This window comes from Melozone crissalis, unplaced genomic scaffold (assembly GCF_028551555.1).
Source record: "Melozone crissalis strain CALT ecotype California unplaced genomic scaffold, PUWL_Pcris_2 ptg000005l_1, whole genome shotgun sequence".
Taxonomy (NCBI): domain Eukaryota; kingdom Metazoa; phylum Chordata; class Aves; order Passeriformes; family Passerellidae; genus Melozone; species Melozone crissalis.
The window spans coordinates 39627691-39655672 of NW_026535783.1; the positions used below are offsets into that span (position 1 = coordinate 39627691).

A 27982-nucleotide genomic window follows, 5' to 3' on the forward strand; every position below is an offset into this window, starting at 1 on the left:
GGAAAAAAGAAGGAAAGAAAGGGGGGGGAAAGGACAGAGACACAACAGATGCGTCTCCCTGCCCTCCAGTGCAGCACCTGCCCGACGATACGGCGGCTCCCGGAGTAATACTGCGAGGTTCCGCAGGGTACGGCGCCCGGGAAGAGCGATGCTCCAGACCAGCCCGCGCTGCGCCCGCTCCGGGACCGCTCCCGGTACGCCCCCAGCGCCAGGTGCGGGGCAGCCCAGGGGCAGGCACGGAGCCCGGCCACCTCCCCGGCGGGCGCGGCCCCGGCCCCGGCCGGCCTCCGGCTGCTGCCCTGGGCTGCGGACCCCGCCCGGCCCCGCGCCCCTCCCGGCACCCCCCCGCGGGTCCGGCCGGCCCGGCCCTCCGCGGCGCCGCGGCCGCGCCCAGCCTCCCGCCCGTGCCTCCCCGCCCGGCCCCGAGCTCACCCACACGGAGCCCTTGGCAGCTCTTGTTTGTCCTTCTTGTTGCTTTCCTCAACGCTGCGGTACCGGTAACGTTGGAACGCTCGTAGGACCAACTCCTCTGCGGCTCATGGGATCGAAGGGCTGTCTCGTGTTCCCAGCCCCAAACGACCGCGCAGCCAGCACCGTGTGGTGCCCGGGGGCGCTGGGCGGGCTCGGGGTGGCTGTAGCAGCCTGGCTGAGCGAGGGGCCCGCGGGACCGGGGCTCCTGCGGCGGCACTGCGCGGCCCGAGTCGCCTGGTGCTGCATGTGGGCTTGGAAGAGCTCTGTGAGGGAACATGGAGCGACGGAAGAGAAGGTGGGGGGGAAGGGGAGCAGACATGGCTGGGAAGAGGTACACCAAACTTGCTGCGTTGAAGAGTAAGACGTGTCTAGGCAGAGTGTGAAGAAATCTCAGCTTTCTTGTTCGCTTTGTCACTTCAAATATCTGTCTGACGATAAACGTAGTCCACAGGGTTTGGAGAGCTGTGAAAGATGAAGGTGGAGCTTAGGGGAAAGCCCCTTATTATTTTAGCGAAGTACTTTGAAAGAAAACAGAAAATTAAATTTCAAGGAAATAGAAAGTTCAATGAGGCGTGTGCCTCATTGAAAAACCCCAAGTGCAGCCTGCAGCAGCTTGAACAGTGCTTACAGAACTCCCCAAAAATCCTTGTACATCAGCATTATCTGGCGTGCAGCTTCATTTGGCAGCTGGAGACATGCTTAATGGAATTGTCTCCTGGCCATTTCTCATTTCAGTCGTGCGATTTTACTGAGAGGTCTCGCATCTACACTGATCAAGAGACTGAAAGCTAACCAGAAAATGAGATTAGCTTTCTGGGCTCTTACTAGTACACACTGCCAGCAGAAGAGGGAATTGTGTCCACCTATCAGATCCATCCACATGGATCAGACAGCTTATTTTAGGAATGGACTGCAAGATCTCAAATTATCATCATGTCAAGATAATGTTTAATGTATACACATATATATATGCATGCTGGGTAAAGAATTAGTTTGTAGCTGTATGCCAGCTTGGCAGTTCTCCCTTTTCCCCCTTTTCCTGACAGATGGGGGTGGGGGGAAAGCTGGTTTTCTAGTGTGTCTATTATTTACAGGCCTGAACTTCTTGTTCACTTCTGATTGTTCATGGAGGACCATGCCAAATGGCCTTTTATCTTTTATGTTATCATCCAGTGGAGGATGATAAGGGAAGTTTCTAGCAGGAGACAGATATCTAGGGGAGGGGGCAAGATTTCCTATTAGTTTTCCCCATGAAGAGTAATGTTTTACAATTACTCATAACTTATGGTTATAGACGGTGACTGTGTTTTGTTTGGCTTCCATGTAAATGAGAAAAATAAATCATAACATAAATAAATGTAAGTATCTGTTTTCTTGCTAAACTGCCTGCAAAAGATCACAGTATTGCAATTGCAGTACAAGCAGTAGAGCTGAACACCAGTATTCTTAAGAGAATGAATTGGGTAAGCTTTAGGGGCAGATGTTTGCTCTCACTGTTTTCCATCCGCGTTGCCCTAATTACTTAAAAAGCTACTGATGCAAAGCTGTCTGATGCAGAACCACCAACTAGAGTTGCTATATATTGGTGCACTAACAAAGTACTGTCTAACAAGTACTTCCTATGGAGAGGAAAAAAAAAAGGCATTAAAGTAATTACTGCGTGTAATTATTTCAGGTAGAGGACTGAAGTTAAGTCTGTTATTCTCTGGTTTTGGCACAAGTAAAATATGGAGTTCATTGCCATAATTACAGAGGTTATGATCCTTGGCCATGCTGGCAGAGACCCATCATGTTTTTAGTGCAGCTTTGTGACATTTCAAGGACTGTGTTTCACTTCCATTTCTGTTATGGATAGTTTTTGTTAGCTGTTCCTGAAAAAAAAAAAAATAGATTAAATTGGTTTGTGCCTGGTTTTTACTCTTCCAGCCTTGAGTCTGGAATATGAAGATGACAGGGTCCACAAGCTGCACTTTCCTCCATGTGACGGGCCAGTGACAGATGTGACTGTATGGCAGCTGTAAAACAAAAGAAAAAAGTATGTTGTTCACAATTTGGAATTACTGACAGATAAAACAATAGAAAAAGTGGAACTTAGAGGCAAAATAAAGACAAAAGTGAAAAAAAAAGCAAGTTACAAATATGGGAAATTTAAAATACATAAACAATTTTGCTGTGAATTTTGATTGGTTTGAATGAAATCAGTTTGTGCATGAATATTTGATTGATGAGGTAAGACGAACAACCCAGTGAAAACAAGGACATGCAGACAACCTTGAGAAAATTCCAAAAATAGTTTTCTGTGCATGGCTAAACTTACATAGTTACGATGCAGGAGAATACAGCTTAAATGAATTTTGAATAAGGAGCACAGCTGTCTCACAGATATGCTTTCTAATTTGATATTAGTATCTCGTTTGTAATTTGACAGCTGTCTCCAGGATTTTAGGCTTTTTCTTGGAAAACATAAAATATACAAAATGTTTCTAAATACCTTAGATTTTTTATGCTGCATAAAAAGTTTAAGTGATAGGGAATTTTTTAAACCTCATGCTTCCTGCTAATTCTTGTAAGTTTACTAGTTTTAAGGAAGTAAATCTTCCTTTTTCGGGAAAGTCAGACAGCGGTCTAGCATTTTGTAATTAGACCTTCCCTACTAACCTTTGTAAAAAATTACTTGTCTTAATTTTTCTGTCATGTAAGTGTAATCCAAATATCTATTTCTTCTGATAATTCAGACCTAACATTAGAAAGAGGCAAGGTCCCAATATCTACCCACAGACAGACAGAGGACCCTAACCTCAGTTTTGAATCCTGCTAGGGCATGAATGTTTCTTCATAAAGAGAGTGTGATCTTACTGCATTAGCCTTCTCTAAGGAAGGAGTTGTTCCAATCCAGGAATTTTTATTATCTTCTCCATACACATCCCTAGCAACATTTACCTTTGTTGTAAAGTTTATGAGACATAATATTCTTGTCCTACATTCCCAATTCTGCTTGCTCCGTACCTGAGTAGGGGAAAAAAGTAATCTTCAATTTGAAGACGAACTCTTGAAGGCTGAGCCTCCACGTAAATTGGGGGTGGGGACAGAGTGTGCCAAAAATGCGAACACTGTGTGCTGAAGTAAAAGGTCCAAAGAAGATGATTGCAGCTGCCAAAACCATTTAAACACAAAATATTGTCTGACAGAAGGAAGACACGTCAATCCATTTATCTTGGTTTGAAAATAAAGAAACCATGTCTAAAGCACATTGTAGTGTGTTTCTCTTTGGAACAAAATGTCTACTGATGTGGGTCAGTATTAATTTGTAGGGACAAGAGGGGCTCATGCTTAAAGTTCATGGGGAAGGTCATGTTTTCTTCCTCAGACTATGTGTAATGCATATTGAAAGTACTATTTCACTTTATTTGTTGTCTGCTTACACAGAATTCTGATACTGTTTGAGAGGCAAATTTTTCAGGTAAGTTCAAAATAAGTTTAGTATGAATAGACTATGTCAGTACTGCATGATCAAGCACATGCTAGGACAAATTTCTTCCAAGACACTAGTTGGCTGCTACTAATTACAGAATCAAAAATAATATGGAGTGGATTGCAACCCTGAGTTGCCAGAATTACTGTAAAACATACACTGGGTAAAATAGGGGCCTCTTGTCTTATCAGTGTGGTGAGTTTGACCTTGGCTTGCTGCCAGATGCCTACCAGCTCTCTTACTTTTCTTTCTTCACAGAATAGGATTAGAAAATAAGATGGAAAAGCTCATGATTGGAATAAAGCCAGAGAGATTACTCACTTGTTACCATCATGGTCAAAACAGACTCAACATGGGAAAGATTAATTTACTGTCAATTAAAAATAGAGTGCAATGGTGAGAGGGAAAAAAAAGGACAAAACTAAAACCACCTTCCCCTTAGTCACTCTGGCTTCTCAGGTTCAGCTTCACCACTTCAATTCTTACTCTTCCTACTTCTTCCCTCCTGTGTGCTGCAGGGGCATGAAGAATGATGATTGTCAATGTCATTGTCATTGTCCCAGAACTGCTCCTCTCTGCCAGTCCTTCATCATGGTGCTGGTTTTCCCTTTCATGTCTTTCACAAACTGCTCTAGTGTGGGTCCTTTCAATGGGCTACTGTCCTTCAGGGACAGACTACTGCAGCATGGGTTCCTGCAGCAGGTAGCCAGGTAGCTGCTCCTTCCAGGAGCCTCCCTCCTCCTGAATGAGCTTTCTACTGTCTACAGCTTTCTCCAAAACACACACACAGCTGCTCCTTATGAGATCTTCCATGGGCTGCTTGTGGTTATCTGTTCAACTGTGGTCATCCGTGGGGGTGCAGGGGGACAGCCTGCTTCACTATGTTCTTCTCCAGGGCCTGCAGAGGAACCTCTGCTCCAGCATCTGAAGCACCTCCCTCCCACTCCTTCATTGCTGGCATTGGTGTCCATAGGGCAGTTTCCCCCATATTTTTCTCACTCTTCTCTTTCACAGCTGCTGTAGAGTGGTTGTTGCACTTTTTGAAATATGTTATCACAGAGGTGCCAGCAGTGTCACTGACAGGTTCAGCGTTGGATAGCAGTGGGTCCATCTTGGAACTGTAAGGAACAAGCTTGTGTCACATACGGGGCACCCCCTGAACTGTTCTTGCAGAGGCCTCCCACCTCATCCCACCAACTTTGCCAAATAAACCAAATTGAACCATTTACATTATTTTTTGTTACTCTGATCCAGTTAAGAAGTATGACTTGCTGATTTCACTGAAAAGGTGAGAAGCAAGCCAGCTGCTACCATGACTGTTGGGGGAATGAATAACTCCTCCTGCAGACTACTTTGGCAAGAGTGGTGAAAGCTCAGCCTGGTGTAGCCTGGCAAAGACAGTATTTTAAGCAGAAGGAGAATCAGTCAAGGTCGTCTTAAGGCTCTAACAAATGAAAAAAACTTCAACCCTCTGAACTATTTCAAATTTTATTTATCAAAATTATAATTTGTCTTAGAAAGTCCCCTCTCTCAAAGAAATAATAAATCACTACTGATATTATGTATATAACCATAAATAAGTGCATACATATATGCAGATCTATGTGTATGTATATGCCAGGAATTCTGAACTAATGTTTTAATTGGTTTAACTTTTTGTTTACACTTTTGAAACATTTCACAGATTTCAGAGCTTGGTCTCACAGTTGCTTACAGGTGGTCCAAGTGCAGACTTCTGAAAGGACTGCAGACTGTATATCTGCAGTGGTCTGCTCAAGCCCTTCCTTTGAGTGCCTGTTGATGGTTTCACAAGTCAACTTTCCCAGAGAAGTTTGTTTCATTTTTCCTTCTTCGCTTTATTGAAGCTGATGCCTTCGGTTTTAGCTTTCACATTTTTCAGATTCTGTGCTGCCTAGGTGTGTAGCTCTGAGCTTTATAAGTTCTCTTCACAAGGTAGGTAGACAAAACAATCCCTTTCCACCTTGAGACCAAGGACAGCCATTAAAAGTTTCAGGCCCAAAAGGTATAAACAAGACCACTGAAGATAGGAACAAGGAGGATGGAACTTCATAACCTGAAGCTGCAATTAGACAATTAACTATAATATGCAAATGGACCAAAAAAAAAAGGTGTGAAACCTTGTGACCGGTTGTCCATTTCCATGACTATTCTGAGTCCATCTTGGGTATGGCCCTGGCCAGGCTGTTGTACTGCCCAGGGTGTATCCATTGAGGCCTTCTAATAAATACCTACTTTATTCCTTTAACTCTGTCTAGTCTCTGTTCCAGGTTCAGCCTTTCAAGGCATCAAAGCTGTTGTTACAGCTGCATAGTGCGTTGATCTTGACTGGATGCCAGGTGCCCACCAAAGCTGCTCCATTGCTCCCTTTCCTTAGCTGGACAGGGGAGAGAAAATATATAACAAAAAGCTTGTGGGTCGAAGAAGCGCAGGGAGGCATTGTTCAGTAATTACTGTCACAGGCAAAGCACACCCAACTTGAGGAAATGAGTTTATTACTGATCAAATCAGAGTAATGTCATGTTAATGAGAAATAAAATAAATCTAAAAAACACCTTTCCCCTTAGCTTCTTCCCATGATCAAATTCACTCCGAGTTTTCTCTGTCTTCCCTCTGCAAGTGAGACAGGGGACAAGGAATGGAGGTTGTGGTCAGTTCATGTGTTATTTCTGCCATTCCTTCCTCCTGAGGGGGAGGATTCCTCACAGTCTGTCCCTGCTCCATTGTGAGATCCCTGCCATGGGAGACAGTCCTCCATAAACTTCTCCATTGTGAGTTCTTCCACGATCTGCAGTTCTTTACGAACTGCCCCAGCATAGGTCCCTTCCACAGAGCGCAGTCCTTCAGGAACAGACTGCTCCATGTGGGGTATCTGTGGGGTCCCAAGTCCTGCGAACAAACTTGCTCCAGTGTGGGCTTCTTTCCATGGGGTCACAGCCTCCTTCAGGCATCCATGTGCTCTGGTGTGGGATTCTTCATGGGCAGTAGGTGAGTATTTGCTCCACCATGGGCTTCCATGGGCTGCAGGGGCACAGCTGCTTCACTGTTGGTATAAGATCTATAGTTAATATGATTTCATGCTATATTGTCTCATATTGCTACTTGTAGACAGGAGAAAAAAAAAATCTGTATCAACACTTTTTTCCAGTATATCCAAACATAAATGTTAGCTTAGGACCATGAACCTAAAGTTCCTTTAAATGTTATTTGTAAATTCTGTAAAAAACACAGTATTTTTGTTATTTCTGGATTCGTTTTCAGTTAGACTTTCACTGTATTCTATTGTTATGGGTTCCTTTTTTATAGCATGGTTGCTCTACTGGCATCAGCCGAAATCAAGATTTCAATTTTAAGGATTTTTTTTTACTGAAACTTGTTGTGCAGGAAACAGAATGGCCTTCTCTGTCCCTCTGGCAGTCAGTTTCCATATAACATGTTCATAAAAGTACTGTATATGTGATTCCTGAGAAATTGCATGGAAGGATGAAATCTGAACACATGAATTTTCCAGTACTCCCATGGGAGTTCTTTTGTATCATGTCAGTTGTGGATAAAATTCATAGTCTGATATTTTCCATCCCTGGACTAGGTGCTCCATTCCCTAAGGAAATAATAAACTGTGTATTTCCAAGTGTTGAGAATTGTTAGGATTAATAGCCTTGCATAGCACTTGAAGCTAAGGTACGTGAGGCCTTAGGCTGCAAGACGTCTCTGAGAGTAAACCTTTTGATAAAGCTAATGCAACCACCAAACTAGATGAAAGTGGCAGATGCAATCAGAATGCGTCTAGGAACCAAGGAAACATTTCTAAGGGAACATGGTAATTTTTCAGACAAATGTCAGCCCAGCAACCAAAGTATAGCTGGGGTGTGTGGTCTGGAATGAGGGTCCCTCCTTGGACCACACAGCTCAAGCTCCTCTGTATGTCAGATAAAGAAACAAGTTATTTACTCAGCAGATTGGTGGCCTGCCTCCTTCAGGCAGGAACCTAGGGCTGAGCCCTGTTGAGGTGGCATCTGCAAAATTCCTAACATGGACTAGGTGGCAGCTGCATAATTCCCGCAACACAAGACTGCCTTTCACTTGTATATTTAGTAACTTGAATCTATAATAAGAATTGTCCCCTGGTATGTGATTCAGTTCTTTCCTTTTTGGGACTTTATTGTAAGTTCATCACACAGTCATAAAAACTGCACATTACCATAAATTACAATGAGTTTATTTGTACAGCTAGATGCAGTTGCTTGTTGAGTAGTTCCTAGGGTGGTGTACTGCAGCATAAGAGTGTAATTCATTTTTATTAGGAATTTCATTGTTGTCCATAGACTTTTGAAGATGGTGTAAATTCTTGGAAATGGAGAAATTTTATCAAAAAGGCGGATATTTCTGGGATGTGTATTTTATTTGTACCTTTATACAGTCTTTCACAGGGCTCTTTCCAAACTTGTCCTGTTGAATTTCTAGACTGCAGTTTCCAAATCTGTCTTGTTTCTTCATGTTCCCAGGAGTTAGTGGTTTGGTTGTTGTTTTGCCCTGGAGGGTACATGTGGAGTCCTAATTACAGACTAGTCAATTTATGTTCTGCATTTCACCACTCCTTTTCTTTTTTTTTTGTTTTCTTAAGTTTAAATCTGTGTCTTATGTAAATATTTTATTCAGGTTTGCCTGTCTCATGTCTGTCACAGACAAATGCTGAACAAGAAGTTCCCTAAGATATTAAGACTGCCTATAAAATTGGGGTCTCTTGTAAGAATTTCCTAAATTTCTTCTTCATACATGATACCTTCTAACAGTTTCATACTTTCTAAGTCAAGAATACTTAGTACCTTTCCTTAGTACAGTCTGAGGAACATGTAGTTTCATTTATATATCAATTAGTAATGTAATTTCAATATCCAGGACAAAACAAGTTTCTTTATATTGTAGTTCAATCCCAGCTGGGAACCAAACCCCATCTAACTGCTTGCTTACTTCCTTACAGCATGATAGGGGAGAGAATCAGAAGGGTACAAGTGAGAAAACACAAGGGTTGAGATAAAGACAGTTAATAGGTAATGCAAAAACTGTGCAGATAAGCAAAGCAAAGCCAAGAATTTGCTCCCCTCTTCCCAAGGGCAGGCAGGTGTTCAGCCATTCCCGGCAAAGCAGGGCCCCATTTGAGAAATTCAAATGCCATCACTCCAAACATTGCCCCCTTTATTCTTCTTCTCTTGGGTTTATATGTTTAGCCCGATGCCATGTGAACGGTGGTGTCCCTTGGGTCAGTCGGAGTTAGCTGTCTCAGATGTGCCCCTTCCAAATCTTTGTGCCTGCCCAGCCAAATCGCTGAGGGGTGAGGAGCACAAAAGACCTAGACAGACACTGTGTAGGTGCTGCTCATGGAAACACCCCTGAGCTGCCAGCACTGCTTCCAGCACAAATCCAAAACACAGCGCCATGCAAGCCAGTGGGAAAAAAAGCAGATTTCTCGCATTTTGGGATTTTTTATCCCGGCAGCTTCAGTAAACCTTCCTGAGGGATAAAATTCCTGATGGATCTCTCTGGGTTTTTCCATTGATCCTTTTATTTCTAAGCCTTATATTATCATGTAGTGCTCTGATAAACATAAGTGGTGGTGTTTTGTGGTATAAGTAAATATTTATAAAAAGAAAATAACAACAACAACAAAAAAGCAGTAGGTATTTATCTCTTGAGGATGAGTTACAGGTCAGAACCTTGTCAGAAGAAAGGGTTTAATTTCTTGTTATCAACACAGTACTTAGTTCTCAGTAGCAAAGGAATGAGACTTTCGAAAAAATAGCAAAAATGTGTTTCTAATGCAAACCAAGACAAAAGAGGACTTGATGTATGGATTTTCTTGTATCTGTAGTTCCTGAATTAAATAGAGAAGGAAGTTATTTCTTCAGGGAAGTGCTTTTAGGTTTACTGATTAAATGTTCTGCATAGATATAGAGATTGCATTGCTGCAGTCATTGACATTAGTGTCCAAATCTTTTGCAACTTTTGCTTCTTGCAGCCACTTCCTGAATAATATTTCAAGATATGATCAAGAAAATTTATGGTCTGAACAAAAAATACAGAAATATTAATTTAAATCTCAGAATGAGGTCCAAGGTTGGCAGTTTTGTTTCTTTGGTATACTGCTGCTGGTTTCTGTATGAAGTAGTGTATTGATAGACAATTCTGGGGAACTAGTCTGGTGCTCTCACAAAAATAAAGACACAAGCATGTATCATTGATCCTATTACTCCTTTCGTATATATACATGGCAAGAGCTATGTTCAAAGAAAAAAAGATTTTAAGAAATCCTCATTCTACCACAGCAAAATATTGCATTGCACATTCTAATTGTGAAGAGTCGTAAAATGAAGTACCAGATGGTTCATGCTGAACATATTAAGGATTTGGTAATAAAGCAAGTACATGTTATAGGATCTTTTCTGTATCAGTCATGATTCTTCAGAAGTTGGTTCAGGATCAAAAGTTGATTGAATAAAAATCACTATATATAATATCAAATAATACACAGTAAATAATTACCTCAGCTTTGGAATTTATGAATAAAAATCACTTAGTTTTTTACCAGTTTGAAACTGAAAAATCCATATTCCTGGGATACATGTACATGGACAAATAGCCCACAGGAGCAATACTGATGTGATTTCATTATGATGAAAAAAATGAAAAGTGAAAAAGTAAAGTATAAAGGGAGGTACTCCTGTAATTTATTTTTCCTTACACCATTATTTTTCAATTGATTTTTAAAAAAATCTACTGATTATTTAAACTAATCTACTGATTATTTATCTGAAATCAGAATTAGCTTGATCTTTAAGTACCCTTAAGTCAGTTGATGCAATCTTTTTGGATTTCAGTAAAGCTTTCAATGCTTTCTCCTAGAGGATCCTTCTGGACAAAATGTGCAACCCACAGCTGAATAAACCCATCATGGGATGGTTGAGCACCTGGCTCACAGGTTGGTGAGGCCCACAGAGGGTTCAAGTGAATTGAGTGACATCAGACTGGGAACCTGTCACTGGTGGGGTTGCACAGGGTGCCATCCTTGGCCCTGTGCTCTTCAGCATCTTCATAAATTACTTGGATGTAAGACTGGAAGGAATATTGACCAAGTTCTCAGATGGTACAAAACTAGTAGGAGGTGTTGACTCCCCCAGGGGCAAGAAGACCCTGCAGAAAGAGCTCAACAAATCAGGGGTCTGAGCAATCACTAACCATATAAAGTTCAACAAGAGAAAGTGCTGGATTCTGCATCTGGGACAGGGCAACCCTGGATGTATGGACAGACTGGGAATGAGGTGCTGTAAGCAGGGCCATGGAAAGGGACCTGGGGGTCCTGGCAAGTTGAACATGGGTCAGCAGTGCCCTGGCAGCCAGGAGGGCCAGCCCTGTCCTGGGGTGCATCAGGCACAGCATCACAGCTGGGCAAGGGAGGGGATTGTCCTGCTCTGCTCTGAGCTGGGGCAGCCTCACCTCCAGTGCTGGGGGCTGGTTTGGGTGTTACAATATAAGAAAGACATTAAACTGTTAGAGAGCATCCAAAGAAGGGTCACAAAGATGGTTGAAGGGCCTTGAGGGGAAGCTGTATAAGGAGCAGATGAGGTCACTTGGTCTATTCAGCCTGGAGGAGACTTGAGGACAGATTTCTTTGCAGGCTACAACTTCTTCCTGAGAGGAAGAGGGCAGGCATGAGCTCTTCTCTGTGGACCCAAAGGAATGGCCTGAAGCTGTGTCCAGGGAGATTTAGGTTGGACAGCAAGAAAAGATTCTTCACCCAGACGATGGCTGAGCACTGGAACAGGCTCCCCAGGGAAATGGTCACAGCTCCATGCTTTACAAAATTTGCTTGTTTCTTTGTTTCTAAATTCAACATTCTGGAGGATTTTGAGTTGTTGATTCAGGAGTGATGTGGAGAGTGAGGTGTCAGAAACAGGAAAGTGTGGTGGACTGGAAGACTAGAAAAAGTGCAACTGCATTTGCTGATGCTGTGTGTTATTTCACAGCTTCTCAAAGATTCTTCAAAATATATGAAACTTCTGGGTCATTTGGTATTAAGTCAGCAAGTCGGCTGACAACACCAAGCTATGTGGTGTTATCAACACACCAGAGGGCAGGGACTTTGATAGGCTTGGGAGGTGGGCCCATGCAAACCTTATGAAGTTTAACAAGGCCAAGCACAATATCCTGCATTTGGATCAGGGCAATCCTGAGGCTGGGAGGAGAATGGATTGACAGCAGCCCAGAGAAAAACTTGGGTGTGTTGGCTGACAAGAAACTTTAAGTGACATAGCCACATGTGCTTGCAGCCCCAAAAGCCAACTGCATCCTGGGCTACAAAAAAAGCAGCATGGCCAGCAGGGCAAGGCAGGGGATTCTGCACCCCTACTCTGCTCTCATGAGACCCCACTTGGGGTGCTGCATCCAACTCTGGGGCCCCCAGCATATGGTCCTTTTGTAGCAAATGCAGGGGGGGCACTTAGATGATCAAAGGGCTGCAGCACGTCTCCTGTGAATGACAGGCTGGAAGAGGTGGTGTCAATCAGGCTGGAGAAGAGAAGACTCTGGAGAGACCTAAGAACAGCCTTTCAATTCCTAAAGCAGACTTATAAAAAAAGGATGAGAGTGACTTAACAGGAATGTTTAGTGATAGGATGGGGAGTAATGGCTTTAAACTGTTGATATCTATTAGATATAAGGAAGTAATTCTTTACTGTGAGGCTGCTGAGGTGCTGAAACAGGTTGCTCAGAGAAGCTGTGAATGCTTCATCCTTCTAAGTATTTAATGCTAGGTTGGATGGGCTCGGAATAATCTGGTCTAGTGGAAGGTCCCATGCTGGGGGCTGGAACTAGAGGAGTTTAAAGGTCCTTTCAACCCAAACTATTTTATGAATCCAGGTTATTTCACAAGGCAACAAATTCAGAAATTTATATTCTATTTAAAGGCCTACTATGGGCTGTAAACATTTATTATATATTTGGCATAAAAACAAATTTGTGGATCAAAACAGATATTTATACAGATTCTCTTCCATGGCTTGATTTCTTCTTAAAAGAAATGGATGTTAGTTTGCTCCGTTGTTTTTGTTTTTGTTTTTTTTTTAATATTCTTGGCCTCAGGTAAAACATTTTGAGTATTTTTGTGCCACTTCCTTACTTGTCTACAGAAACAGTTAATGATAGTTGAAGTCACTTATCTGATATGAGAAAATACTGTTTCTTCTCTGCTGTCAAGGAAGGAAGTAGAAGATCATTCAAACCACTCCAGGATATGGTGCCCTTTCTCACTCACTAGTAAATGTTTTGCAATATCACAAAATATCTGTTCCATGTTCATACATTCTGGTTGCCAAGTACATGTACAAGTACAGGGTTGACAGCATTCATGAATCTCTGGTTTATTTTTTAGGCAATGAAGGATTATGTTGATCTTTTTATTAAACATGTCTGATACACTGATGGTGGCCATGAAAATCTTAGTTTTGAGGGTAATTAGTTCTGTTATGTAAAGCAGGCTTTATTGAATTTTCTGCTCAACCTGTTTGGTAGCATAAATTATGGGTTCTAGCTGCTATTTCTTTGCCAAGGTAAACAGTGTGGGGCAAAATGAGCAATCCATGTGCAGAAGGTAGGGATATTAATAATGTGGAAAAACTGGTTAGAACATCTCCACATAAAGCTAGTACTGATTTAGCTAACTTGTTTTGAACCTCTGCAGCTCAGGATACCCTTGAGAAAGTAAGCGGAATAGGAGATGTCCTAAAACAAGGACATCTGAGCTTTAGGGGTTTTTTGGGTTTTATTTGGTTTGGATGGGAAGCTGTTTGTTGGTGTATTTTTGGTGGGGTTTTTTTTTGGGGGGGGGGGGAAGAATGATTTTTAATTGTAAATATCTATGAGAAAAATAAGTCATTTTCATTGCATTTGGATTCAGCTGAACTAGGAAAATTGAAGAAGCAGCACACAGCATTATATTCCCACAAAATAATTGATTTAGCAACAAACATACCACCTGTGTTATTCAGAGCAAGCCTTATATTACATCTGGGATTCTTCTTTGTACATGCCTTTTGTATTCATATATTTTGGTGTGATTAGGAAAATGAGTAGAGCAGCACCCAGCTAGGCTTACTATGAAGGACAAGTGACAGCACTCTGCCCATACTGAGGCAATTTTTGGGAGACTGATGCAGGCTAACTCTTCTGTCCTCGGCACTGTTGTGTTTCGCACAGGCTGCTTGCAGGATTACTGGGATTGTGTGCATGGCAAATGGTATGGAGCCCAAAAATCAAGGAAATTACGGGTAGCAGTTTTGCGTTGCTGTTATGCAAATACTTCCTGTGTTAAGAAAACACAAATTTGCACTCAAATGGCACTTTTGAAAAGAGAAGGATTTCTTTGCAGTGGTAGACATGAGTGATGATTAGGGCTATTTCTTCAATAGGCAATATTAAGAAGATTGCTATTGAAGGAGTGGTTGCCTCATACAGATGGCAGTGCTGTCACAAATGCAGGCGTGCCTTGAACACGCATCATGTATTGGTGGCAGCAGGATTATAACAATCTGCAGGTTCCTTTTAGCAATGAGAAATTTTCATCAGAATCTTTCTTGTTTGCTCACCTGTTGCTTACTCTGTGATAAACACTGGAACAGCAAGCCCAGAGAAGGAAAGAAGTAAATGGTCTTAAAAATTATCATTAGCATGCAAGGAAAAACATTGTAGCTACTTCCTTCATTACATTCCCCCTGCAATGTCAGTCACTACGACAATAATTTTCATTTTCTGCTCTTTCTGATGTTACTGCATAGGTGAAAAACTTTTATCCCTCATAGGCTGAAAACTAGCAAAATCTCTTCTGAAAAGACAATAGAGGTCCGTGCCTAAGCAGGGTATTCCTGGACATAAAAAAAGCAAACCCACCACTGGGGCAATACATCTGTGGTTTTGAGAGGGTACTGTTCTTCATGGCATTTCCATGAATTAATTTAGTGGTCACTGGTTTAATCTTTTTATTGTTTATGTTGTTGTGAAACTAATTTCTGCAGTAAAGACTAACTGATTTGACAAACTGATTTACTTTATTTTGTAAAGTGTTCCCAAAATTAAGAAGCTTCATGAACATCAAATATCTGCTCCTTTTATCTCCATACTCATTCTAATTTGAGCTTATACCCTTCTAACAGGTTTTTCCCTCTGAGTGATTGCCTTTTTCTGTAAACCTTTAGCCTCTTTGTCTTCTCTTCTTTCCCATGAAAAGCAGAAAATAAGAGCCAAGTCATATTAAGTTCTAGGTCAGAAGATATTTTGGTATCTAATTTTTGTTTGCTTTACAACTCATGAGAAGCAGATATTATGCAGATACACCAAAATCTGTAATTAAGTTATTCCTGGTATTTAATGAGCTGAAAAATCCATTGCCTGCCCCATTGTTTATTACTTTCTTAACAGATCTATCTCAGTTGCATCCTGTAACACATTTCTTACATGCCATTTCCTACATTTCTTGCACACCATTTCTGCAGAAGTAACTTTGACACTGACCTCCGAGTTGCCTAACATCTACTCATCTGCAAACATCATGACAATACAGTAAACATCTCCTAACCTCTCACCTAGATTCCTAGTCTAGTTCTTCTACATTCCATTGTGAGACTTCTGATAGCAATTTGTGTTCATTGTTGAGAAATGCAAGATACTTTGGACTACAATCTGTCAAACATACAAGAATCTCATTTTGTTATCTTCAAGGTGGTAAGCTGCCTGAGCTGCTTTGCTCTTTATTAACTTTTTTGTGCTGACAAGGTCTCTATAGATAAGATTCTCCTGAATATTTCGCCAAACAATTAACTGAAGGTTGCTTTTATAATAAGGGACACATTGGTTTCAGACATTTTGATCTGGGTCAACTGTGGCTGCAAAAAAAAAAAAGGTGTGACAATACACCTGCCATTAAGATGGCAATCATATAATCCAACCTAATCAGTTAATTACAGATATTTAATCTGAGACACCTATTAAACCATTTTAGGAAAATGGGCAAAGAGGGAAGGACTTAAAATGCATTTAAAGGATTTTTTTTGAGAACTAAACATGAAGCATGACCACATGGCACAATACAATGATGTGTAGAGATAATGGGAGGCTAGCTGAAAGCAACACTGCATTTTTCAAGGAGATAACTGAGGATTTGGTGTGGAGAAAAGACACCAGAAATAGGGATTCAAAAGCTGGATGAATTCTTGAGAATTGATGTAAACTTTCAAAGAGCATCAAGTTCCCACTTTTAGGTAATATTTCTGTAATATCTAAAATGCATCAGTTTTGTCTTTCACACATAGTTTACTAGCATACAATGGTAGTTATTAGAATTTTATGTAATTATCAGATGTTCAGCAGATAATATCAGCTATGACTTATTAAACAGACATCCATAGTAATGTTGCTTCACTGCATTCTAACACAGTCTCGGTACCATCATACTAATGTGCAGGTATTTTTCCTAAAAGAAAGTAGTCTATTCAACTAGAACAAAACTTCAAACTACTAAAAATAAAGATCATTTTTTAAAAGTAAAAGAATAACTTCTGTGGTTTTCTATTACAGACTAAAATACCGAAAAAGTCCTTTCAAAGCAGGTATTTGTTAGACATTCTAGCAAGAGTGTTTTATACATATCTGTGATTTCATCACCTGTTTTCAGCATACTAAAAGTAAGGAGTGCCAGAGCGTCCTTGAATTGAACTCCTGAATCAATGAGTGTTTTGTCATGCTGGGAATGGAAACTTCCAAGGAACTGGCTAAAATGCTACTAGTTTTACTACATGTCACTCTTTTCTGAGTCAGCTCTTGAATATTTCACTGAGCCTGGTGTAACCAGAATTTCAAGTTTGGTCAGGACAGCCCTAAAATATTCTGGTATCCAGCAGATACGGTTCTGCTATTTTTCCACACCACATGAAGGAAACGGGATATTCCTGCTCTCACCTTAAGCCTTGCATAGGAATGCAGGCTTTTGCAGCACAGAGGTAAGAGACAGGGACTCTAGCACAGGCTTGTGATGTGATACTGCAAAACAAGATGAACAGAGTATGTTCTACTCTGCATTAAATGTTGGTTAGTATGATGAGTCCTCAACGCTTATGTTCAGCTAGGCAACCTGACATGGGCCCTACACAGGTGACATAACACGTGCTCTCTTTTCTTTATTCTGGTTTCCGTGGCTCTAGAAAAAAATAAAAAAATACTTTTCACTGACAATAACTATAGATAAAGTAGCATAAGAAGGGAACAGAAGTTCTTCCCTAGCTGCCTGAAATAGCACCTGAGTTTTCTCTTATTTGACTGACAATGCTAAAAGACATGTTCATCCCTAAAATTTGATGATGTTTGTGGAAGAAACATGTCTACTAACTACTAAATTTTAGTAGAGTTAACTGCCATAAATGTCAGTAGAAGTAATTAAATTCTACTTAAGATCCACCCCTCTCTCCAATATGATCTAGTATACTTAATAACAAAAGAAAAATGAGGACATAGTATGAAGGATGGATAATATTTTAGCTGGATCATGGCAGCCCATCATGATTACTGATAAAAATTATTCATGTTACAACTGTTTGAGAGAATGAGCTAGAAGTCGTCAGGAAGACTTCTGTGAAATTACTGAACCACATAGTTCTTAAACAAATATTTCCTTGACTTAGCAATTCTCAAGGTCTTCTCAGTTACTGAGATTGTAAACCTTTGGCCCAAACCTACAGACGCCGAAAAAGAAGTCACCGCATGCCATCGTGTGGATATCTCAAGAACAGCAGCATCTGTTCTGAAAAGATGGATTCGTTTAAAAAAAAAAAAAAAAAAAAGGCATGGGGACGAGGGGGAAGAAGGGAAGAAGAAAATAGTGGGGTTTTGTTTTCGTTTCTTGCTTTTCAGCTAAAATAAACTAGCAGTGCTAATGGCTGGGAGGCCACACTGTCACCTGTCAATGGTCTGTTTTTAGTTAAGCAACTAGGCAATGACTTCATGATTTAGACTTCATATCCAAGACACTTCCATTACAAAACCTTTAAACACCCTTTGCAGCATTATTCTCTACCCACGCAGAGACAGCAGAACAGAATTGACCTGCTAGCAGCATACTTAGGATACCTTCCACTTTGTTGTCTTACATACATACCATCATGATTCTGTTGCGAGTTCCAGCTACACATATGGTCATTCCCTAAGACAGTCAAAGCTACTCAAGCTGAAGTAATGAATTTAAATGTTATCATGAAAAGGATGGCAGGGAATTAAGAGAAATGACAGAAGGAAAGAAGAGGATAAGTTTGAGGCAAAATCAATTAGTTTTTTTTTTGCCTTCTTATATAAAGCAGCTTGTGTCCACAGCTTCCATGAACAGTCAGTGCTTTATAATATAATATATAAGTCCATTTCTCCAAACAATTCCAATTTTAAAAAGTTATTTATCTGGAATACAATTAAATACAAGCACAAGGCATAGATGTTCACATTGCCTTTCCACATTAAAAAAATAGCAAACCAAATAAGAGGTAAGTCCTGAAATATTTTTATGGCTCATATCAAACTGTTGAAATTAGAAACTGTTCTAGAAGGGGGGGCGGGGGGGGGGGGCGGGGGAAGAAAGTGCCAGTTCACCTCAGGGTTTTTCTGGATAACAGTTATGTGTTTAAACACAAATATGCTTATGTGCAGCACAGCAGTGCTGAATGAGACTTCAGAACTCAAATGGCCTATAGTTTCACTGATACAAAGAGACTGTCTGCTGGTGGGCTGGCTGTTCTGTATCCAAGATTATGGATATCTTTCACATAATACTATTTTGAACTCATGCCACCTCAAATTTATTTCAGTTGGATCAGGCAGGGCAATAGAAAAAAGAGTGTTAATCATCTAAATACATTAATAAGCTATATCAACATGAAGAGACAGGAAGTGAAGGAAGAGAAATGCTCATGTAACCTTTCTTTTTCCTTGGAGCGAACATAGAATGAGCACTGCTCTCTTGGTGCTTTTTTCCAAAGGAGACCCCTGCACTAGCAATGGTAATGGCAGAAGGGGAGATGTGAGCATGTTGGTTAAAAGCAGAGGTTGGGTAAAAATTGTTTGGTTTTAGTTTAGCTGGCTGTTGGGGTTTGGTTGTTTGGATTATTGCTTTTGTTTTAAGCAAGGAACTGCAGTTCGCTGGAGCATGTCACAAAAAGACCTGTTCTAGCGGCTTTCCTGAATGTCTGCTGTGCACTGAAGCATTTTGTGTTTTCTGAGCGAAAAGGCAAATCCAGGGCTACCAAGGGAGCAACAATCCCTATGCACACGCGTGGGCGCGGGGTGCCAGCTGCAGCCTTTCAGGTAAGAGGGTCGGGCTGTGGCAGCGGGAGCACAGCAGTCGCAGCAGTCACTGCAGTTTCCATCGAAGAAACTGCAGGACGGGCCAGACCCAGCTGCCCTCGGAGAGTCGAGTGTGACGAACCGCGCGGGCAGCAGCACAGGGCACGGCGCTTTGTCACCGACGAGTGACAGCGCCCGGCTGCGCCCGGCGAAGCTCACCGCCCTCAGCAGGCACCGTCCGCCCCGCCGCGGCCGTCCCCGGCGAGGGAGGGCACACTGGGCATGCGGCGCGGGCACGTCCACTCGGGAGGGTGGGCAGGGGCCGCGGAGCGCTGTGTGACTCGCCGGCTCGAGCGGTTCCTCCCCTGTCGTTGGTAGCGCCCCGTGCGGAGGGCGGTGGCGAGCGGCGCAGCGGCGCGGCGGGCTCGGGGCGCCGGCGCCTCAGCGCAGGGCCATGAGGCACCTGCCGTACTTCTGCCGCGGGGAGGTGGTGAAGGGCTTCGGCAGGGGCTCCAAGGAGCTGGGCATCCCCACCGGTGAGCGGGCGCGGAGGGCACGTCTTCCCGGAACAGCACGGGCAGGGTGTCCGCGGGGCTGGGCCCAGCCGTGGGGTTGCGGGTCCGCGCCGGGTCCCGGGAGCGCTGCCGCCGGCCAGGTGCTGGGCCGGGGCTCTGCAGCCGGCCTGTGTCGCGGCCCTCGGGCGGAGCCGTGCCGTGCTCCTGCCCCGCAGCCGTGCGGCAGCGCTGTGACTAAGCTCGCCTGACCTCGGCGGCCGCCCCGCCGCCCTGCAGGGCTGCGCTTTTGTTATGATTTGCGATTTCCGAGAACGGCCTTGCCTTGTTACCTACCAGCGTTTTCCCGACGCCTTTCTTCTCCCTGTCCTGCACTGCTTAGAGTCTCGCACCTTCCCTTGTGTTATTCCCTGCACCGCAGTCTGTAAAGAGGTTTCCCTGAATCTTAATGTTTGTTCCTTTTCTCACCTAGTGATCGTCGCGATGTACAGGATGTAGATGAGTGTCACGTTCTCGTGTGTGGCAGCCTGGGAAAATATCCCTTCGCATAAATCTCTGATAGGAGTAGGAAAGGGAGTAGGCATTGGGATCGCTGCAAGGAAGAAAGTTTAAGGGGAGTAAAGCAGAGTTTGAAACAGAGCAGGTGGGCTTGGCCTACAGAGAATATATTTTCCTATCGCCCATCTCTGTTTCAGGTGTCTAAATGCAGGCAGATGAATACTACAAGAAAATTTTGAATGTTCTTAAGCACACACTGAAGTCAGTAGTCATGTTGCACTACATCTGACAGACATGAAACTTTATAAGACCACTCTTGTAGTGCTGGATTTCTCATATCTGTTTCTGAGGACATTTCACATTTTTCTCCTGGTTGTTTATAAATGATGTGTTGGTATTAGGGAACAGGGAAAGAAAGCTGTACCTATCTGTGAGCTTTTATAAATATTTGGTAACAGTTCATTCTTTCAAATCAGCTTGGTATCTTGCATTAAGAGATCTATTCAGCTTGGAAATAGGGGTAGGATAGTAATTTTGAGAGAAGATTCAAATTAGCCAAAAGGAAATTTTATTTTACTGTAAATACATAGTTTTCAAAGGAAATCTCAAGTCCACAGATGCCTCTGAAAGGGAACTTGTGCAAAACTGACAGATGACTAAACAATGATTACATTTGCTTCTACATTGTTTATTTCATCAGTAAATATTTTACTAGTAAGTTGTTCTGAGATGCTATTTTGTAGTGCAGAAGAAAGTTGACTTTTTCCCTCTCGTTTTTCCTCATGGTAAAGCTGTGGTAATTGTCCTAAGAATGAAATGTGTTCTGGCTGTATGTAGGATATATTTATTAATTACTACTGCAGAAGAGAAAGAAAACTATACAATACTGTGTGTGTGTGTGTGTGTGTGTGTGTGTGTGTGTAGGAGTTATAATAACTCTGGTGTTGCCACAGTAACTAAATTTTATGAAGCTGTTTTATACTTTGCTGATGGTCTACTCATTATTCTTATCATCACCAGTGTTGTTTGTAAATAGTGTGTAGGCAGAGTTTGGCTTTTAAGTACTTGAAGATCCTGTTATATACTTGATTTACACAAAGTCACTTACACTTTATAAAATTTTTGCAGCTAACTTTTCTGAGCAAGTAGTTGAAAGTTTTCCATCTGATATCCCTACTGGTATATACTATGGATGGGCCTGTGTTGGAAATGGAGATGTGCATAAAATGGTTGTGAGCATAGGATGGAATCCCTTCTATAAGAATATTAAGAAATCAGTGGTAAGAATTTTGCTTTTTGTGGGATTTTTATTGTAATAAAAGACTGGATTAATTTTAACAAGATACACAGAATTTGATTGATGAATGGTATCTAGAAATTTGTGTACCATTGGAAATACATTTGTTATCTATTTAATATTTATATTCTGAAAAGAATATGCTCTCTGTAACCAGAGAGTATGCAGAGGAAGTTAAATAAAGTTTTTCTTTCTTCCATTCCACCATTTCTTAACTACTTCCAAAATTAAAATATAATAGTACTTGAAATGATGGTAGCTTAACTTGCTGATAGCAAATTAAGCATGAACTTGGTAAACACATTGAATTTACTGGTTATGAGACCCTGGCATAAGCTGGAACATAGTAATAATCTATTGTTCTCTGCAATGTATCTGCATTTCATATAGGAGATATTGGGGCAGCTTAATTTGTAATGAATTTTTAATTCATTCTTCTCTTAAATGATGAAATGGATATGTAAGATGCTGCGGCTTAATGTAGCAAATAAATACTTGAAGGCATATAAGGGTGTAAGGATGGAGAAGTTAAAATCCTGAGCTGTAACAGCTGTGGGGGTTTTGTTGACAAGTGCTGGTGCTTTTCCTGAGTCTTGCAAAGCTTTCTTTTATTTGCTGAAAACAATTTTATTTGTTCACGAATTTCTGCTTCTAAGTGTTTGTCTTTGGAAAATCTATACTTAAAAATTTCTTTGCAGATAACTTTTTTGAGCAAGTAGTTAAAAGCTTCCCAAATAATAGCTCTGCTGGTAGCTCTGCTATGGGTTGGCTTGTTTTAGATATGCATAAAAAAGTTTTGAGTGTCAGGTCTGTGTCTTAGTCTGGACTTGCTCTTCCATTTTATCATTCAGTTCCCTTAGGGGATAGGTGTAGAAGCTCTCCTTGAGGCAGCTACTTCCGTCAAAATCTTCATAGTTATTTTAATGCATCCACTTGTTGATGAAACACTAACGTTTCCTGCCTTGGAAATCTTAACTCTGAGAAGTTTTGAAGCACTGCTCCTGATGTATAGGGGTGTGGGTTTTGGGTTTTTTTAATTGGTTTGTTGGGCCTTTTTGTTTGGTTAGAGGGGTTTTTGTTGTTTTGGTTTTGTTGGTTTTTTTTTCCATTCCTTTTCTCTTTAAACACTTTTTACTCTTTAAGGAAGTAATTTTTTTTAATTCCATGCAGAATGCAATTCTACTTCCTAATACAAACTAAAGCCCTGTCCTTTTTATTTTGGATTATACATGCTACACTAAATGTCCCTTTTATTTTTTGTCTGTTAAGCAGAATTTGAATTTTGGATGTTAGGCCTACATGCTTACAGAGAGAGAAATAAACTCTTTAAGTTCATAGTAATTGTCCACTTACTTCTCTTCCTTTAGGAAACACACATTATCCACACCTTCAAAGAAGACTTTTATGGAGAAATTCTTAGTATAGTCATAACTGGATACATTCGACCCGAAAAAAACTTTGATTCCTTAGGTCAGTATGAAGGTCTCCCTCAGACTAGTTTCTTTTTTGCCTTACTCATGCAAGTTCTATGTCTTCACTGTACCTCCTTCCATCCTGAGATGTTTTAATGGTTAACCTGTAAAATGTCGGTAAAATGTTTTCTTAATTTAAAACCAAAAAAGACATACCCCCACATCTTCTTATGTATCACACTAAAAACCTGTACTTTTATTTCCCTTATCTAGGGAGTAATGTTAAAATCGTGGGCTTGTCATGAAAGTCAAGTGTACTAATTTATTCTTAAAATGCAGTTTTGTTAGTATTGAAACAGAGCTGCTAATATGTCTTTTGACAAATGAAGAGGATAGTGGTGGTAACAGGTATAAATGCAACTTTAGCATGTTAAAAAAAAACATTTTAAAAGCAGAGAATTCTGCCTTTCAAACCTCATAGTTACATTCTACTTCTGTGATCGTTGTTTGATATTTTGTGATGCCTTATTTTCACTTGTTATTGTGTTCAGAATACAAAACAACTTTTAAATATTCCCGTTCTTACCTTTTTCAGATGCACTCATTTCGGCAATTCAGGAAGATATTGAAGAAGCAAAAAGACAGCTAGATCTACCAGAACATCTTAAACTCAAAGAAGATAATTTTTTTCATCTGCCAGAAGGCAAAATAGTAAACAATCGCTGAGATTGTTACATACAGCCTTTTTTCTTTTTTTTTCTTTTTTTTCCTATATTTCTTTCTTTCTTTTTTCTTATTTTCTTCCCGTCATGGAGCTTTTGTATTTGCACTGCTCTCATAGATACTTTTGTGTCATATGTCTGTTAGGTGACTGAGATCAGAACCAACCATACAAGATGACTTCTGTTTTCTTTGGTTGAGTCATCATTAGTCATACAAAAAAACTAGAAGGCTTTACTACTCGTTGTAGATAAACAATGTATGATGTATCCTAATGTTACCAGGTCTTTGGAGATCTGAGCACATTTAGAACATGACCAAAGTTAATTGTAATCATGAGGTGTGGTTAGCTCATTTAGTGAAGAATGTCTGTTCTTAACCTAATGTTCCATAATAATGTTCTGTGTCATTCTTAGATCTGAGTTTTAGCTTAGAAAATGTTGGTATTGATTGACTCAGAACTAATTCCAGTGCTTAGATAGATAACAATAGTAAGATTAATTCCCTATAGTTCTTGATTTTTTATATGCTACACAGCTGTTATGGTTGAAGCTGTTACTGTAATTGAAATTATTTATTTTAAGTTTATTTTAGATGGAAGAAATCACTGTTGCTCATTGTGTTGCTAGAATCTGAATTCTATTTCTTCACACTTGACTGAATATATGATAACATATGATTGTGTAGTTTAATTCTGAAGAGGTGTTTCACTTAATTTCAAAATATGAGTAAAAGTGTGAAAGCTGATAAACTTTAAGGTTCAGATGTAAAAGATGCAGAAACAATATAACAAGACTGCTGCTCATTGCATCTTAAAGGAAAATAGGTAGTGAGACACATATTTGCATTTTATGTGCTGCTGATATTTTTCATAGGAAAATCTTGAGGTTATTTACTGCACTGGCAATAAAATGTCTGACTTCAAGGTTGGCATTATTGTAAGGCACAGAAAAATCTCATCAACACTCTGCACTAAGTGCAGGTAAGAGCCAAGGTTTTGGCAGACCAAGTAGATAAATACACAAATGAAAACCTTTGGGGATTTATGAGATAATGTATCAACACTACAAAGAATATTGATTATTTTTTATAAGTAGCTGCAGACAGTCCTACTCTGAAATATGGGGATACAAGTGGGGGTTGGACTAGATGATCTCTGAAGGTCTCTTACAACCCTAACTATTCTGTGATGGATTAGTGGATGGAGTATGATGAGAGTTGATAGTAATTTGAAAAATAGTTTGAAAAAAGTATGTAATGTGCGATTCAATACCTAGTCTTCTTTTCCTCTGAGAAATTTTTCTATCCCTTGGTGAATGGAAGCAGATTAGCTATAGTGACTGCCACAACCATAAGTTTTTGAATCACCCTCTGATGGATGTGATGGGACATATTCTGAAATTCAAAGTACTTCTTTAAATATCAGCTGTGATTCTCTGTCTGAGCTACAATGTTCAATATGGAACGCACAATTTCTGTAGTGAAATTTGATGAATTTACTCCTTGTCCTGTTCTAATCCTACTTTTCACTCTAGAATTTAGAAGAGTTTTAGCAAGGTAGCTGATTCAGTCTTTGTGGCAGGTGGTGCTGTCAAGATGATAGTTTCACTTCATACTGCTTTAAATTCTAGCCAGTATCATGGGCTGTTATTAGGGAAGAGGTCTTGAGGAAATCAAGGGTTCATGTTTGCTCTTTAGGACTTCAGGAGAAAATTTGATTTTGCTTAAATGAATTGTTCACCAGTGGTGTTGATAGCAGAGGCAGATACAATACATTTGGGAGAGAGGGACGTGGGACAGTATACTTTCTTTTAAAGGAGAAGAGAAATAATTTAGTGGACTTTTTACTATATAATGTGTTGAAAACTATTTCTAAAAAGTCTGTAAAAGAATTGTCTTGCAAGATTGATGATTGGAATTTTAAAAAGGAGAGATAAAAGGAGAAAATTTTTTTGCTAAGAGTTTATGCATTCTTCAGATTTGTAGCAACATTAAAATCATATATTTTACTACTCCTTCTAGAGAATAAACAGAAGCCGCATCAGTCACCAGAGAATGTTGTCAACATTAGATTGTTGTTCATCATGGTACTGTAGCTGAGCACTCATAGTTGCCTTTAAAATTGATTTTTGCCAGTGATGTCTTGGGTCTGTTGTGGAAACTATGGTGCCTTAGGCTGTTCTGAATAATACTTTTCTGTATCTGCTAATAAATGCCACTGTCAAAAATTCAACTCACCATTTGATTGTAGAACTGATGTGCTATGGATAAAGAACAGTAGCAAAGGGAAAACTTGAAAGGCTTAGCTTGCTCTCAAATCCTAGCTGAGGTATGATATATGGATACACTGAACTAAGAAACTGCTCTTTATGTGTTTGTCTTCAAAGAGCGTGTGTTAGTACATCCATTTGGCTGAGTGTACCTGACCATATTATTTAAGAGAAAATGGTATACATCACTCTTTAAGCTCAATACATAATTCCTAGCACAGTATAAACTTTATTTTTGTATTATGTACAAGTAGCTGTATTTTGGTTGATGTTGTTGCACTGTACTATTACTAAAGGAACTGTAATTGATAAAGTTAACCTTCTTGTCTTGGATTTCCTTTCCTTTGCCACTTCTAGCAATGTTAGTTGTTTCCGTTTTAGGTAGAGCTTTATGGGGGTGACTGCCTTATTTTGAACTTCTAAATCTTCACATGATTTTGTATTCCTCTTTGTTACTGAAGGGGCAATGATGAAATCCACAGAATAATGTCAGTTACAGGGTGATCATGAGGTCTTTAGGAGTATCTAACAAAAAAAATCCACTCAAGAATTATGGCTTAAAAATTAGTCCTTCTCAAAATTAATTAATTTGTAAAGATAAGTCTTAAATGATTAACAGCTCTAGAACTGTTTATTGTCAAAAATGTGAAGGAACAATTTTAAGGCTTAGTCTATTGTCTTGGCCGTCGGACCATAGTGACAACAAATAATAGCACTTCCATACACTTTTGTGTGAAGACTCTGTTCTTCATAGCAAGGGGCTATAAAGAGCATCCTCTTGTGTATTATTATGTATCCAGCAATGCTAAAAAAATTGCTTTGTTTTGTCCCTTTAAGGTAGATTACCTGCTGAGTGTTATTTATTCCCTTTGGCATAGTTTGAAAGTGCTGAACCACTTTAAAAGACAAGTGGAAAATTTCTGTTGTAAATGCTCTCTGTTTTTTTCAGTTCTCTGTAGCTCAAGAAGATCCTAAAGAAGACAGAAGTAGTCCTTTTCGCCAGTGCACTTCTGGATTGTGTTTTACTTTGCAATAAATTCAAACTCTCTATTTGTGATTAAACACTATTTAAACTACTGGAATTAGATTAATTAGGGGTTGATGTATAGAATGAGGAATGCTGTGGAGGTACTTGGTGGAAGAAGTCACGTCATAAATGCAGTTCCATTGGGAAACATACTACAAGATTATGATGAAAACCATCAGCGTTGGGGAACACAGTAGTTCTGTAAGAAAGTCAGCATAGAAAATCCATGCAATAGTAAGAATTTCTCCAAAACACTGATTTTCCTCCTATTCACACACATCTTCTTTCTCCCTGGAAGCCCATTTTGAAATATATATCGGACTGTTGCCATCCTATCCCATATATGTTATATCTTCATTTCCAGTCCAAATCACTTCATGTTCTTATAGTAGTTGCTTATGTGAGAAGGAAACAGATTGATTTGCAGCCTCTTATTAACAGCTGTGGCTTTGCTTTATTCTCCAGATCCGTGGTTCCAAGTAAAAGGAAAGCCAAATCAGCTGGTAGGAAAGTAAGTGGTTTGGATTTTCCTCTCTGGTGGTAGAATGTATTATAGTACACACTCATCTGGCAACAGCAGTTTTAAAAACTGAAATTATGTGAAGTTGAGTAGGAGGAGTCTTTGTTTTAAATGACCTGGTAGAGTAGGGTAGAGTGCCATTTTTGATGTTTTGGAGATACTGTCCTACCCTTCCAATACTGCAGTTGTATTCTCATAGCTGTGTTGGTATAAGGCTAAAGAAAAGGGGGTTGGTAGAGCAGCTATATATTTTTTTTATTAGGTTAAGAATAGTCAGAAGCAGAGAAGCTAACAGGGACACAAATACAGCTCACTTTTAACCTTAGGCTAGAAACACAAAACGTTTTTAACTTTAGAAAAAAATGAAGAGTGGTTGTGTGGCCTGAGCCTGCTTTTCCC

General features: G+C 40.3%; 1 protein-coding gene across 1 annotated transcript; it reads left to right on the top strand.

Annotated features, from left to right (window-relative positions):
* Window positions 1-19724: 19724 nt before the first annotated feature.
* RFK (riboflavin kinase) lies at window positions 19725-26354 on the top strand. Its single transcript, XM_054283420.1, has 4 exons — window positions 19725-19863; window positions 21466-21617; window positions 23002-23104; window positions 23642-26354. Exons 1-4 carry the CDS (start codon window positions 19782-19784, stop codon window positions 23770-23772), a joined length of 468 nt encoding a protein of 155 aa, XP_054139395.1. The 5' UTR covers window positions 19725-19781; the 3' UTR covers window positions 23773-26354.
* Window positions 26355-27982: the final 1628 nt, after the last annotated feature.